The 16,302-nt window shown below is 36.9% G+C and overlaps 1 protein-coding gene across 2 annotated transcripts; it reads left to right on the top strand.

Moving 5' to 3' along the window:
* Window positions 1-4,505: 4,505 nt before the first annotated feature.
* Window positions 4,506-11,537, top strand: LOC104884848 (cyclin-dependent kinase C-2). Of its 2 annotated transcripts, XM_048647554.2 has the most exons (12): window positions 4,537-4,975; window positions 6,902-6,983; window positions 7,110-7,200; window positions 7,396-7,505; window positions 7,597-7,669; window positions 7,765-7,885; window positions 8,021-8,138; window positions 9,774-9,913; window positions 9,993-10,050; window positions 10,258-10,328; window positions 10,461-10,586; window positions 10,719-11,537. In XM_048647554.2, exons 1-12 carry the CDS (start codon window positions 4,869-4,871, stop codon window positions 11,416-11,418), a joined length of 1,797 nt encoding a protein of 598 aa, XP_048503511.1. In that variant the 5' UTR covers window positions 4,537-4,868; the 3' UTR covers window positions 11,419-11,537. The 2 variants fall into 2 exon arrangements, with proteins under 2 accessions (XP_057251976.1, XP_048503511.1); XM_057395993.1 differs by lacking the exon at window positions 10,461-10,586 and having other exon boundaries at window positions 4,506-4,975.
* Window positions 11,538-16,302: the final 4,765 nt, after the last annotated feature.

Genomic DNA, 16,302 nt, shown 5'->3' with positions numbered 1-16,302 from the left:
AAAGAAGATACAAGAGGTTTAATTTACACTTCTAACCACACCGCCATATCACCATATATCACTCATAGTTATTGTCAATGTCGTGCCTATTCTGAAAAGCCAAACACATTGTTGTAGTAATTGATCAGATCTTCCCAACTCTTTTCCGGTAAATCTGCATCTTTTGCCAAAAAGACTCTGGATTCTCATTTACCACAATTCAGAATTTCTCCCCCTCTTCAACAGTCCACGAATTGCTATAGTTTTCACCTATCTTATCAAATTTCTAAGTATGACATGCCAGTCCCAACTCAGTCTTCAACTTCAACTTTGCCTCGGCAATATGTAAGCACTCAGAGGTTCCAGGCATGCACAAACAACCACATGTAATAGGATCACTTGAACTTTCTTAAACTCGCGTACCCAACCATTTTGGGTCGCTTGCAGTAACAACTCCGGTCCATTCCGGCACCTCCGCTTGGAAATTAGCTCCAATAGGAACCTCTGCTTGACGACGACGGTAAATTGGAGCAGTTTGCTTGTCAGCTTGAGGTTGTACTTCATAAATGATTAAAAAAAAATCTCCATTTGTAACTAGTACTTTGTCTGAAAAAGGTTAATGATTATTATGGTTATTGGTTTGTGTTGGATTTGGCAAGAGGTGATTATATATTGTTATTGGTTTGGATTTGGAAAGAAGTGATTATATATTATTATTGGTTTGTGTTTGATATGGCTTGAGGGGTCAAGTGTTGGCAAGTAAAGAAGCCTTTTGTATTATACTCAAAGGACGATGCTTACAAGATTACTAGCTTGATGATGTATAAGTAAAATGTCCTTGGGTATTTATAGCCAACACCCCTCCCTACATGCCTAAATCTAGAATGTTCTAACCTCCTCAATGGACGGCTAAGATTAACCCACATATTAAGATCTTCCAAACGCTTAGAATAAAAAAATGTATTAGATATTTACTCAGAATGCCCTATAACACCTTTCTTCTAAATGTGTCTCTTTCATTAGTCTCCTTGGCATTCTGGAAGATTCTTCAGTATTCTTGTGATGTTGGAGACCCAAATAACAAGTTTTTGGGCCAAGCGAAGTTGGATAGCCTCCTTTACCAAAGTGTATGGTTTTGCTGCAACTTAATTGCCTCCATAGAGGAATAACTTTTATTAACCTCTTTATAGGGGTAGTGCTAGTTGGTAAGCACATGGGCCCCCCTATGGGTACATCTACAAGCAACGTTATAGTGCCATGGGTGGTTACTATGTGTCATATGTGACAGGTAGTTAGTAACTAGCCTTTTCCTTTAATTCATGTAGGGTACTGGCATTTGAAGTGAACGTATTGGGCCTTTTTATTTTAGCCTAATTAAGGGATTTTTTTTCTTTCACACAAAAAATCCTGAACTTGTCTAAACTAACTTAACCTAAACTCATTAAATTTGATTGTTCTGTTTTGAAACTTTCTTTAAGTATTTTGTTAGACATGATGCACCCTAATCAGTCTTGATCAATTGATATGATCGTTGACTACCAAAAATAATACATAGCTAATATAGTTGGATAAGTAGGGTCAAACCACTCAGGAAGGACGAATCAATTCACTAATTGAACTAAGTTCTCTGCTACTAAATAGGTAAAATAAAGGTTGATTGGTTGATTAAACTAATAATAATAAATAAAACTAAATTAAAAGGAATAATGAAATTAAACAAATTAACGGATTAATTGAAATAAGGGTTAAAATTATATGATTAAAAACCTAGGGTTTTCATGGATCCGCTATGCAATAAACATGATTCAATTGACAATAAATAGGATAGGTATGAATTTAGGTAAAAGGATCTAAATTGCGATCGGTAATTTGATCCTGCAATTAATTAACAAAGAGGTTGTCACATTAATTAATTAATTGTCCAATTGATATTATCTCACAAACAAACTCGCATCTTTCGCTTGTAAAGTTGGATGAATTAAACTTGCAAACTAGTTGATCAGGCTAAAATCACAATCACTACAAATCATATCAATTGAATTACCAAGACAAACCAATTTTAAGCCCTAAAAACTAACAAGAATCATATTTATAGCATAGTTTCACCAAGCCCTAGAACTAGATCTATTCACTAATCAGAATTAAACTAAGAAGAGGATAATTAATAAAAACTATAATTGCATTCATGATTAAACTAAAGAAATTAACAAGCATAAATTAAAGAACAAAAAATAAATAAACAATACCTGAAAATATGAAAGAATGATTCTGAATTAAAACTAATCAAACAGCTCCCACGGCAAGGTATAACACAATTAGACCTGGCAAACTGATCGGATCGGTCAGTTCGTTTCATTCGTTTAGAAACGGGGTTTGGTCACTTTCAGGTTGGTTATCTTTTGGTAACGGATCAACTTTCCTTGTTTGAACCCGTTTATTTTGGTTACAGATCGGTCGGCTTAGGCTTAGGCATGTCTTTGACAACACAAATAGAAGAGGCGTTATCGGCATGTTGAACTCATCTCTGAGCACAACATTAATGGTGAGAACACTGATGTAGAGTTGTTGGCCTAGGTAATTAGCCCTCTCCATACACTCGCTTCGTACATTCCACATGACTAAGTCGTTGAATGTCAATAAGGTTACTGCCCATGAATTTGGGCGCACTTGTATGGTGTAATTGCTCACTACATCCATTAGATTGTAATTTTTCTTCTTCTCTGGACTCCATGTTCCTACCTCAATCTTGTTGTATTTCATTTCAAAATTTATTATGCTTTTTATCTTCAATTTATATGCTTGTATGTACCACATATGAGTATACTATTTTCAAAAAAAAAAAAAAAGAAAGAAAAAAAAAGAGTATACTATGCCAAAAATTATTCTTTAAGTATGAATAATTTGGGCAATTTATATTCAATGTATACATACATGTTCTTATATGTATTCTTTATATGGATTGGTTTGCGTGACATGGAAAAGTCTAACCTTGCATTACTAGCCAAGCTGAATTAATGCATTAATGTGCAAAAAGACCTACTTGTTCAAGGGTGTTATGGTAAGCACTCGACTCACCAATAAATTTGGGCTTCGGCCAAGGTTTCAAGCAAAGCCTCATGGGGTTTCAAAGGACTCTGTAAAAGCGTTGCTATGGTGAAGTCAAGATTTGGGTGAGTCTTCGGCCTGGGAAGTTAACCTCGGTTTGGCATGCCAATAGGCTAACGAGATTGTTCCCAAGCCCAAAGGATCTTATTCTCAATGTTAGCATTTCAAATTGTGCATCAGTTAATCAATCCTCATTCAAAAACATGGGAACCTAATATGATTTGGAGCAATTTTAGCCGTGATTCAGTTCTAGCCATCTTTGCAATGCATTTTCCTTCTTCCCACTCAACCGATTATGATGATTTCTATTAGATTAAGTTGGCATCAGGGATGGTTACTAGCAAATCTGCTTATAACCTCTTGTGTAATGGCACCTTCTCACGTCATCACAATGTAAAAAGTTTGAAACTGTCTCTGGAATATGAATGTTCCACCAAAATGGAAAATGTTCCTTTGTAGAGTTTTATGGCAAGCAACTCCACACAAAGGTTAACTTGAATAAGAGGGGTATAGATGTGACTAATAATTGTGTTTTTTGCAGTTCGCATGAGGAAATCGAAGAACATCTCTTCAGGGATTGCTTCTTTTCCCAGCACTTTTGGCAAGCTTCCAATCTGGGGTTGGTCACAAATTCAGGCTCTATGACTCCCTTTTGGAAATGGGTGCAAGACTTCATATATGATTTTATTCTTCAAGGAAGATGGGTACGATAACCTATGTGTTCATGAGTTTGCGATGAAAGTGTAGGCTACATGGCTGAACAGGAATAAATTTATTTCATATCAGTTTGACCATATCCGTGTGTGATTCTTGACGAATTAATAGGTGTCCGTACACAACTTTCACTATTTACTAGCAGGAAGCTTTTAGTGCCTACTGATCACCCCTCAAGTGCCGTGTATCCTCATCCTTGTCTACGTAAGGGTCAAGGTACCGCAAAGAGCCCATTACTAGTTCAAATAGATGGGTCTACTACCTAGGGAGCAAGAGATTAATGGCTACTTCAGCACTACAAGCTATGTATGTTACCTTCCGACTCGCCAATTTGGCCGGCGCATTGGTGTCGACACGACACGACACGATACCGGTATAGTACGATATACGGTCGGATCCTCCACCTCACAACAAAATATAATAAGAAATTTAAAATTTGGTCCAAACATGCAAAGACGACACAATAAACACACCAATATTCAAGTTAGACTTTTTGACAATAACGGCACAACATAAACACATTTTGGGACCTAGGTCGTAGTCTCGTAGATATTTTTCCAAACCATAGACACGTGAATTTAACCCAAAGCATGATACGACAAAACATGATATAGCACCATCACTATTACTAGGAAGAAGGTATTTATAGGATGAAATTCATGAACTGAATTTCATACTTTGCGGAATGTAAAATACAGAAGAAAGAAATGTAGAGAGAAGAAGGAGAGAAGAATTTTATTAATGTGTTTTGTAAGTAATGAATGAATAGTTATACACATTAATATCAGCTTATATACAAGTAGCTGATTTTCTAAGCTATAGAATTAACTATATACTTATACAAGAAAGTTAGTTATAACTAACTATATGCTGAGCTGGCAGCTAGTTACAAACAGAATAACTAACTATCTGATATCTTCAACATAGGAAGGATCATCAATTCATCATCTTGTCTGTTTCAATTTGTTTACACTCCCTCCGTTCTACTTACTACTGCTGCTATTTCAAAAGCAACCCCAACAACACTTTCTCTATCCTCAAGTCTTTCTCCCACAAACTCACATTCAATAATGGCGGTAGCAGAATCAGGGCAACTCAACTTAGAAACTGTATTTGGTGGTTCTAGAACCATCGATTCTTTTCAGAAGTTGCAACAAATTGGTCAAGGCACTTACGCGTAATTCTTCCTCTTTATTTATCTTTTTGCAAGTTTTGATTTATATTCATTTGTTTTGAGTTTCTTAATTGCCCATTTCTCGATGATATAGTATGTATAATTATTGTAAGAATTTGAATGTTGGGTAATTTTAAGTTAAATTAAGGTTAAGCAAGACTGAAATTTATTAGCACATTTGGGTTTGTTACTTGTTAGGTTGAAATTGAAGTGGGTTACTTTTTCTTTTGTTGCTGAAAACCCTAATTTGCTGTGTTTGCATGTTGAAAGGTATGAAAGAGTATAAGACTAGAAATTCAATTTCTGGGTTATCTTTACCATTTTTGTTTGATTTATCGTTAATAAATGTTAAATTAGCTTCTTGATGAACATTGTTGTGTCAGAAAAGAGGTTCTAGTTTCGTGTTCATGTCTGGTTGATGTACAAAAGGGTACAGTTCTATGGAATTTTGATCCAAGAAAGTGTTTCTTGTATTGGTTTAAGAAAGGTATAGCATAAAAACCTCCTGTTCATTATTTGTTAGCAGCAGCCTAAACTTTCTAGCCACTTAGTGGAATTTTGTTAAACTTGGAAGAAATGACATTTGATATGAAATCAAATGGTTCTAACACTAGTAGCAGACATTTGGAGATATAAGAAATCATATGTAATAGACAATTAGGCAGCAGTCTTTGATCTCCAACCTCCGAAGAGTGAACTTAGCAATTATCTAATGGGGATTGGGACAAATTGTGGGAATGTAGTGTTGGTTTACTTTGTGGTTATGATTGGCATAAGAAGAGGTAGGCAGTTTTCATGAGAAGGAAGAGGAGGAAGGGAGCAGATTAGGACATTGTGTATGAAGGGGAGAGGATGAGCACGAGTGGTCCCTCTGATGGAAAGACAGGGAAGAGGAATGCTTAGGGTTTTCCTTTTCACATGGAAAAAGACAAGTTAAGGGGTTACTTTATGCTCTGCAAAACAATAAGATAAAGTAGAATAAGGTGTAAAATTCTGTCACTAATGATTATATGTGTAGGATGTCAATTGTAAGCTTGATACTGTGGAAGTAAAACTATTACTATGTGACTTCTTTCTCTACTTTTAAGCATATCGAATTACTGGACGTGCTTCTAGCTTTGACTCTAGTATATTGTTTATGGTATTTCTTACATGTTTGTGTGGTTATAGTATTGTAACACTTTCATCGATGGTGTTTTTATAATATGTTTGAGGGAAACTAGGACTATGTCTATGGTTATTACCTTAACTTGGCTGGCAAACCCACCATTGGTATTGAGGTAGGGTGGAGTATGTCTATTAATGACCTGAAATTGACATAATGTGGCATAGCACCTGATCCAATCCAATCTCTCTCGTCTTTTCGGTGGTTTTCTCTAAGAATATCTCATTTAATTCCCTGAATTGCTCCATTTTGATAACTTGACCATTGAACCCTGTATCAGATTTACTATAGGACCAAGTTTTTCAGCGTTAATATTTATTATAAGGATGGTTATTATAATTACTCTGGAGGGTTTGCAGCATTCACTTTTCAGTTGTTCTGCTGGTTTTCTGACAGGTATTGGTAGATTTTTGGGGTTGAAGTCCTTCCAGATGAATAGTTGCGGTTTTTAGAACTAATAGTCTAATGTTGATTTGGGTGAGAGTTGAGCATTTGTGGCATGTGTGCTATCTTGTTGGCAGGGCTGGCTTTTGAATTTTACTAGATACTGTTTATATTGTTGTTTAAACTCTAAGATATATCTGGATGTGGGCTTGGTACTCCGTAAGCTTCTCCTAGAAATAGAGAAGTCTTGTAAGTTCATAGTATCTTTTCTTCAATCTTCATGGCTCCTCACCTCCATTCTTGTCTCTAATGAACCCAATCTATGTTATTTGCCTTTTGTTTCTATTATGAATAATGGCAGCATAATGTTATGCTTACAGTCAAGTTTATACGGCCAAAGATATTATAACTGGAGAAATTGTTGCTCTGAAGAAGATAAGAATGGAAAATGAAAAGAACGGGGTATGTATTCAGGCAACACGCCATCTATGTACATTGTCAGATAATAATATACTTGGAAATTCATTATACAGCTATGTTTAAGGTTTATTGTCCAATATGTTGAATGAAATTTAATTGAATTTCCAGTTTCCAATTACTGCGTTACGTGAAATCCGGATTCTAAGTAAGCTGCATCATGAAAATATAATCAAATTAAAAGAGATTCTGGCTTCTCCAGGTGAGATATATTGACTTGGCAGCATAGTTCTGTGGATAAATCTTATGTGTACGTGGTTGATGATTTGATTACTGCATGTTAGGGCCCAGGTCTTGAGAAGGATGAGCAAGGGAAGCCAGGCAAGTTATTGTGTTGGCTTTCCTTTGCATTCATCATATTGTGGTCTTACTCCTCATTGGATTTTGTGTGCTGCAGCTGATGATAACGATGAAAAAGGTGGTTACTACATGGTGTTTGAGTACATGGATCATGATTTAACTGGTCTTGCACGTCGTGTTGGGAAATTTTCCGTTCCACAGACCAAGGTATATATGTCTAGGGCTTCTTCTCAATAGTCAAAACTTATTATTAGAACATGTATCTGGTAACACGTAATACATTCTTTTGTGATTCCAGTGCTATTTGAAGCAGCTTTTGACGGGACTCCACTATTGTCATGTAAACCAAGTATTACATCGTGATATAAAAGGTGTCGACAAAGAAGAGTTTCCATGTTCCTTGGCCTACTCATTGCAAGTTCCTGTGGAGTGTGGACTGATATTTTGTATATGTTTGTACTGTCAGGTGCGAATCTTCTTATAGACAACAAGGGAACTTTGAAGCTTGCTGACTTTGGTCTTTCCCGCTATTTTCCCATTGATGAGAAAGGAAATCTTACCAACCGGGTCATTACCCTATGGTTTAGGTATGTCATTGATTTAGTGAATGATGTTTTGTTTTTCTAAGTATATCCTTTTTGTGTTGCATATTATACCTATCTATTTTTTTATGAATATCTCGTTGTCTAGATCAATTGCTAATGTTTTATTAACTGTTGTAGGCCTCCAGAGCTGCTGCTTGGCAGCACGAAATATGGTCCTGCTGTTGATATGTGGTCAGTTGGCTGTATCTTTGCTGAGCTTCTTGACGGGAAAGCATTGTTTCCTGGGAGAGATGAGGTAAAGCAAAAACCGGAGGATTGCCGGTTAGACTAAAACCACGTATCCTGTATCTGTAGTGTTCCTCCACTTTGCTGTCTTTACCTGAGTTGGTTGTGTGCGTGCATATGTGTGGGTGGGTGGGCAGGGTAGGGAGAACCCTTTCATTTATTATGATTATTATGCATAAAAATTATCTGAGCTGAAAGGGGGAATAAGAGAAGAGTGGGAGGGGATCTAATCCATGAGAAAAGCAACCCAGTCAGCTGCAACACTCCCTCTTTTTTTCAATTATAATGAACTCTTATTAACTATTTCAAGCTAATGGCTATAGAATTTTTAAAATTAAAATGCAGACTCTGTTCCCACTGTTGGTTACCGATTAGCAGGAGAGTCTTCTCTTTCTTTTTACTATTCCACCTAATCTTTCCAGGCCACTCTAAATATAGAAAAGGGTAAGTGGAAAATGGAAAGAACCAGAGAGCTCCCAGATATGCTACTGAACTTTATTAAAATGAGAATTTTGAATTTCTCTCTATATATATATTAGCCCGTTAATGAGAAATTTAATTTTGTTATAGCAAAGAATAATTTCGCGGCTGTGAGGTGCTAAATTTTTACTTACATCAATCATTTATCAGATTTTGGAGCAAGCATCCTCTTTGCTTGTAAACTATATACATATAGCCCAGTTGAATACATAACTTTTCTTATAATCAAGCCTGGCACTTAGAGAAAGTTATAGGCACATAGGTTTGTATATTATAATGACAATAATTGCTCATCAAGTCATCAGTTAATGAGAGATTCTTACCATAGATCAAGGCATATATAGATGCTTTCTTTTTGATACGTCAATTATGTTCCTTGCTGACATTTGGTGCTCTCCAATTGTTGATAATGTAATATATGTAACATTATGTTTCTAAACATGCTTGCAAGTGCTAAACTCGTCAAAGCAGAGTTGCCGTTTCTTAGATATGTATCGTCTGGCAATCAATTAAGCAGCACATTTCTTTTACAATTTCACCTGTACAGATGTTCATTTCATTGTTTCCAATTAAATATTTTCCACTTCAGAGTCTGAAGTGATGCAGGAACCTACTATGCGTTGGTTGCCTTGTCATGCAATGTGTTTTTGTGGTGTCAAGTGTTCTGTCATCTGTATTGTGGTAAATAGCTTGTTGGAAATTTCGTCTTGATGAACAGAGATGGGGATATGTTCTGTCTGAATCCTCATCTTATCAATATTATTGCTAAATGGCACAAATCTCCTTGTCACCATCTTCTAGATAATTTGGCAAAAACAGGGAACACATCCTTCAGAAGAATGTGTAGCTGCTAGAAAGCCTTCTTAGTTATTGGGCGCATGAAGTTATCTTGTTTTCCTTTTCCATTTGGGGGTGCAGGAGAGGGGCTTTCCCCAACTATCTTTCTATATCTATCGCTGTTTGTTTGAACTGGTATCTGGCTGATAGATTGAGAGATGGTGTTCTATGCTCTTTAGTTTATAACACTTGTGATATGAGGAATTCTCTTTTTTTTACTTTTCTTTTTGTTTTGTGGCACGTCAGTTCTGAATTACTATAATTTGGTATCGAGAATAATAAATGTCAGTTCTTATATTTTATTTTTTATATATTTTGGAAATCTCAGGCAGAGCAAATATATAAGATCTTTGAGCTGTGTGGAGCCCCAGATGAGTCCTGCTGGCCTGGTGTTACGAAGCTACCGTGGTACGACAATCTCAAGCCTAACAGGCCAATGAAAAGGTGCCTGCGGGAACATCTTAGACAGTAAGTGTGGGGGTGCCACAAACGATGAATGATTTTACCAATTTTTATTAAACTGAGTTTCGTTTCATTTATGTGGTAGCCTCGATCATCATGCTTTGGATTTGCTGGAGAATATGCTGATTCTTGATCCTGCACAGGTATGAATTGGCAGGTTGCTTTCGTCACCAATTAATTTGTTGTTTCTATGTTCTATCCCTTGTAGAAGCTATTAAGCTGGATTATCTGGCTAATTGCAATGACCTGGTTGCATTGCTGTTATGATGCATACTTCATTTACTTTATATATATATATATATATCCTGTTTCTTTTCACATATTGATCCCTTAGTCACTATTGAATACAGAGGATCTCTACGACCGATGCACTTGATTCTGAGTACTTTTGGACTGAGCCAGTGCCTTGTGATCCTAAGAGGTACTTACATTTCCTCTTTCCTTTGATAAGTTTCATCTTTACTCTGTATCGCATCTTGAAAAAATCTGTTTAAACTTTAAACACATAGTCGTGTTATTTATAGCTCCTCACAATCCTACCTTGCTGAAGCAGTTTACCAAAATATGAATCATCACATGAATTCACGACTAAGAAAAGGCATCAACAGCAACGACAGCAAGAGGAAGCAACCAAACGTCAGAAACTTCAGCGTTCACCAGTGCCTTGTGATCCTAAGAGGTACTTACATTTCCTCTTTCCTTTGATAAGTTTCATCTTTACTCTGTATCGCATCTTAAAAAAATCTGTTTAAACTTGAAACACATAGTCGTGTTATTTATAGCTCCTCACAATCCTACCTTGCTGAAGCAGTTTACCAAAATATGAATCATCACATGAATTCACAACTAAGAAAAGGCATCAACAGCAACGACAGCAAGAGGAAGCAACCAAACGTCAGAAACTTCAGCGTTCACCAGGAAGTCTTCCCTTGCCCATTCTACCCATTCAACAGTCTGGTCAAGCCCAAGCTCAGAGGCAGGCCGGACCTAATTGGCCCATGCATGGTTCTCAAATGCCTGTTCCTTCTGGGCCTGAGCCGCCTGACTATCATCACGGGAAGCCACGTGGACCTTCCAGACATACTCTGAGAGGGAATCACGGTGGAGGACGCAATCGCCCCTACCGTGGAAGTCACAGTGGTGAGCGAGCCCGTGGCAGTGTCTCACACCTGCAACATGGGCAGGGCCCAGCATATGGATCAAGTGGCACAGCCGGTATTGGCCCACGAGGTGGTGGATTTGGTGGTCACGAAGGTGCCAAAATCTACCAACAAGGTGGCCCTTATGATGGTTCAAGTGGCTTGCCTGGTATGGGCCCACAAGGTGGTGCTTCTTATGATACTTCAGGTGGTTTGCCTGGTATGGGCCCACCAGGTGGTGGTTCTAGTGGTCATGGAACTGCCCGAGATTTCCAACAAGGCGGTTCTTATGATGGTTCCAGGTCTGGCCGAGGGCATAACTTAGACATGAGGGGAACGAAACATTATCAGCAGCATGGTCGGAAGCATTAATATTACAGTTTCAATTTGGGTCACATTCCTTTTTGTTGTAGAATGTAGATATACTACTGAGCTGTGACTATATCTGATTACTGATATATACTGAAACTTCAGGAGATAGGCTTTTATCTTGTATAACACAAGTAGGCAGTTCTAGAAAGTCGAAGCGATGTACCAATTGTGAACGAATGGTTTACTTGGCTAACAATCGTTGAATGGGCAGGTGATGAAGATCTATGTCCACTTTTCGTGTAATAATCATGAGCAGCTATGTAAATTATTGTGATTCGTATAGGTCATAGTCTTTATCAGCTCTGAATTTTATTCATGGGGCAAAGGCGAGTAAGACAATCTTACGAAAAATGGATGTACGTTACATTATTGTGAATGAGTTGAAAGTTACTCCGAAAATGCACAAGTCTAAAAGTAAATAATAGGGAAATCGTTTAGCATAGCCCTAAAATGCACCATGTACTCCTGAAAACTTTCAAATGCATTGTGTACCTTTGAGTTTTGTAAAGAACTGCACCAAATACTCTCATTATTTAACAAATGCATATATGATTGACTTATCAAACTAAAATCATGCCCACACACTGTCTCCTTTTAAGTACTTTATATTTATCCAGTAAAACCGCCTAAAGGCATAAATTACACCAAAATTTGAACTCTATCAATAATTCTACATCATAAACTTTTGGTGTTAAAATTTGATTGATTGATTAATTAATTTTTCTTGATAGTTAAATGTTTTAGCATTACACTGTAATAATTTAACAAAATTTGATGCTTAAGGGGTCCCAATTTTAAAAAACTATCATTAGGGTAGTTGGTGTATTTTTTTACAAATCGCAGGGCTACACGGTGCATTTGAAAGTTTTCAGGGGTATACGATGCATTTTTCAAAACCTCATGATTACACAGAACAATTTCCCTAAATAATATAAATTGTATTTAAGGATAGGAAACAATCAATCAATGAGAAAAAACATTGTCACAAAAGTCATAATAAATCATGTAATACAAATAAAATACAATATAAACGATGCATTTTTCAAAACCTCATGATTACACAGAACAATTTCCCTAAATAATATAAATTGAAAGAATTTAAGGATAGGAAACAATCAATCAATGAGAAAAAACATTGTCACAAAAGTCATAATAAATCATGTAATACAAATAAAATACAATATAAAATAAGCTTCAGAAATAATTTTTTGGACTGAAGTGAACTGAATAGGTCTCCTTTTTAAGTGTTTCCAATGTAAATGAGTTGTTGCTTTTAGGCTCCGTTTGGTAGGGCGTAAAACATTTTCCCAGAAAACTATTTTCCTCTATTTTTAGTTTTACATTGTTTGGTTGGCAAAAGAGTGTAAAACTATTTTCCTTTGGGGTAAAATTACTCTCCCAATGATGAAAAACCATTTTCCTTTCAAAATGAAGGGAAAACTATTTTTCCTTATCTCTCTTGTACACTCCTCTCACTACCTCCTTACTTTCCCTTTCATTTTCCTTTCATTTCCTCATTTTTCTTACATGTAACCAAACAACGAAAAACTAATTTTGGAATTGTGTTTTCCATTGTAAATTGTTTTCCATGAAAATCATTTTACACTGAAAATATTTTACGCCCTACCAAACGGAGCCTTAATTGGATTTTTACTACTAGGCAATAGGCATGTTTAATTTTAAAATTAAACTTTTTGGTGTGATGTACACAACTACACACTGATCTGATCATTTCTCTCTTTGGCGTTTTGCAGGGTGTCCGGCTCACCTTATGGCTAGTGAATATACTAGCTTGGAAATTGGCTGCTTATAGACTTAGCCTTGGTGTTTTATATCTTGCTTAACTATGCTTTGATGCGACTAATGTGTGTGAGGTTTTGTCAATAACCTTGCTCATCTGCCTAAGGTATCCCTTTCCTTAATATGAGAAACTGAGCAAATCATTCAAGTTCATGGTAGTCACTCGGCAATAAGCAGCAAAAGAAAACTAACAATGATTCAAATCAATCATCCCATATCATAGTGGTTCTTTGTTGAGGGTTGACAATGATTTATGTCATTTATCACATATACAGTGAATCGGGAATTTGATTTGGCAAAAGTGGGATTGCAAACCTCTCTCAAACACTGAAGACATACATGCATACATGTTAAGCCTTGGGGGTATCAAATCGAAGGCGAAAGACAAGACTAAAGTAAACATAAGCACCTAAATACCAAACTTTATTACTTTACAAAAGATCAATAACAGTACAAACCAGATAAATCATAGATGTAAGTTTTCAGTTAAGAACGCAAAGGTAACATCATAAACAGAACATCATCATCACCATCACATCTTTAGACGCGAGTAGTGTTTGTAGATGAATGAAGAATAAGAAATGAAAGCAAAGCAAAGCACATCGTACCCATAATAAAGCTTTTTGACAGGCAAAACCATGCAGCAGTAAAGTTATGCACAACTAAAACAGATGGAATGCTGCTCTAGGAACTAGCATCATACATTTTACAGCTTCTTTTGCTTCTTTCCTTTGTTCCCCTTGAGTTCTCCTTGTAGATATGTGACCCTTTGTTTCGTAATTGCATCTGAAGACGGCCTTCTGTTAGCTCCGTCTGATAACTTAGGGGACTTTTTAGAATCCTTTTCAGAGTTGTGCGGTTGGGATGCTGATGCTGAAACTGACAATGACTCTGATTCTGCCTCTGACTAGGGTGTAGATCTACTAGCAAAAGACCTGTGCTTAATAGCTATAATGAGGAAAACATATAAGGTGTTGTTTTCATTAGAATATAAACCCAACTTGGTGATGGGGAATATGCCACCCATAACAAATCCTCTCTAGAGCTGGACATGGGCCGGGCCGGCACGAGGGCCACCTCGGCACGGCACTATTTGAGCCCGGTCCAGCACAAGCCCACTATGAGCACGGCACGACTAGCGGGCCGTGGGCACACATGAACAACATTCTAAAAGTTTGGCACGAACCCGACACGAGCACGATGGGCCAGCCCGCGAGTTGGCACACTTATTTTGGTTAAAATCTCATAATATTAAAATTTGTAAATCTCATAATATTTAAAATTTGTATAAGGCACGACGGCACGACACGAAACGTGGACTGGGCTGTGCATGGGCCTTATATTTTACAACTTGGCACGAGCCCGGCACAGCCCGGTATTTTTTGGCCCGTTATGGCACGAGGCACGCGGGCTTGGCACATGGGCCGTCCCGGCACGGCCCGTGCCCACCTTTAATCCTGTCGCAAAGAAATTTTGCCAAACATTAAGGCCCTGTTTGGCAATTGGTTGTTGGTTGTCGGCTATTTTAGTTAGCTGGTTTGACTGACTGTTTAGATTGGCTTTTGAGTTGGCTGTTTGATTAGAATCGAAGTGTTTGGTAAATCGGTTGTTGGCTACTAGCTGTTGTTAAATTAAATCAACATTAATAGTAATACAGTACTTTAATATTAATTAAGAATAAATAATAACTGGTAATTATTAGTAACTACTTATTAGGACTAATTATTATTAATTAAAATTTAATTATGTGAACAGCCAAAAGCCAAAAGCTGCTCCAACTAGATATTGGCTTAAAAGCCACCTTTTCAGCCAGATAAAAAAACAAAAACCAAACATGTTTTTTGGCTGTTTGAACAACTTGAAAAAGCCAGCTGAAAAGCCATTTACCAAACACCCCCTAAAATAACATAATAAGCTAAACTGAACAAACAAAATATGTTAGGTGTTCCTTTTTCACAAGCCTAGAGGATTCTCTTATAGCTGCTAGTGACAATATGATCATGACCTTCATACAACGCTAGAGCTAGAGCTGGAGCTGGAGCTGGGGCAACTACCTATAAGTGTGGAAGGTGTGATGACGGAAATAGACCAAATTAATAATCAACCCGCCAAATTGATTTAGCAAAAGACATCACATTTTTTGACTCAATAGCGAGGCAAGTATGTTACACACAAGCCAGCTCTGGAAGTTGAAAACGGGACTATATCAGTCAAGGGTTTCAAATTAAAAAATTGCATCAAGGTTCCCACAAACCACGTTAATTAATATGTTTAAATGGAAAACAAAATCTACAAGGAGCATGTATTCAGAAGGTTTAGAACCCAGGCAGTGACTAATTTGAGACCATCTCTATGATAATACACTACAGTAGCAACATAGCAAAACTAACCCCGGTACACAGTCAACTTTAAAAGAGCTCAACTTTGTTACTTGTCAGAAAAGCACCTATAACACAATTATGAACATGAATGACTCAAATTCAAGGAAAAGGACAAAACTGACAATAAGTAGTTGTGAGGTAATGATATATAGACTATAGTATATTATAATGGTCAAAACCTTTAGCAAACATACCACCACTCATTTTCTGTAAATATAGATAAATAATAGGCTAAATTTTGCATATTCCCTCCGTCCCTAAATTATTGTAACATTTTCCTTTTAGAATTGTCCCAAAAAAATTGCAACATTTCCATATAAAGAAATGTGGGACCACCACAATACTCTCACATAAACCCATCATATTTCTCTCTCCTCTACTTAAACACCACAATCACTACAAATTATACCACTACAAGACAAAAAAATAAAAAAGTAGCTTTTGTAAAATGTTGCAATTAATTCGGGACTGAGGGAGTATAAATTATATGATTGATTAACCTATTGGGATATTGCATATGACAATGGAATCAGGTTTGAAGTAAACCACTGACAAAGATGTGCCTGCAATACGTTAAGAAGGGTGTTTATTAAAGGTTCAAAAGGAAATGGAAAGGTTGAGAGTGTCCCTTCACTCCCTTTGGTATGCTTGGCTGTACAATTTTTACATTCCCTTTTCCTCTTTTTCCTTATGGCTTCACCCC

This window comes from Beta vulgaris, chromosome 6 (genome assembly GCF_026745355.1).
Source record: "Beta vulgaris subsp. vulgaris cultivar EL10 chromosome 6, EL10.2, whole genome shotgun sequence".
NCBI lineage: Eukaryota > Viridiplantae > Streptophyta > Magnoliopsida > Caryophyllales > Amaranthaceae > Beta > Beta vulgaris.
This window is presented reverse-complemented; position numbering and strand designations above follow the sequence as displayed.

Bases quoted from the DNA above. Each gene is read 5' to 3' on its own strand.
- LOC104884848 (XM_048647554.2), top strand. From the start codon at position 4,869: ATGGCGGTAGCAGAATCAGGGCAACTCAACTTAGAAACTGTATTTGGT. The intron at 10,051-10,257 runs GTATGAATTGGC...TATTGAATACAG, and splicing joins TGATTCTTGATCCTGCACAG to AGGATCTCTACGACCGATGC. The intron at 10,329-10,460 runs GTACTTACATTT...TTGCTGAAGCAG, and splicing joins GTGCCTTGTGATCCTAAGAG to TTTACCAAAATATGAATCAT.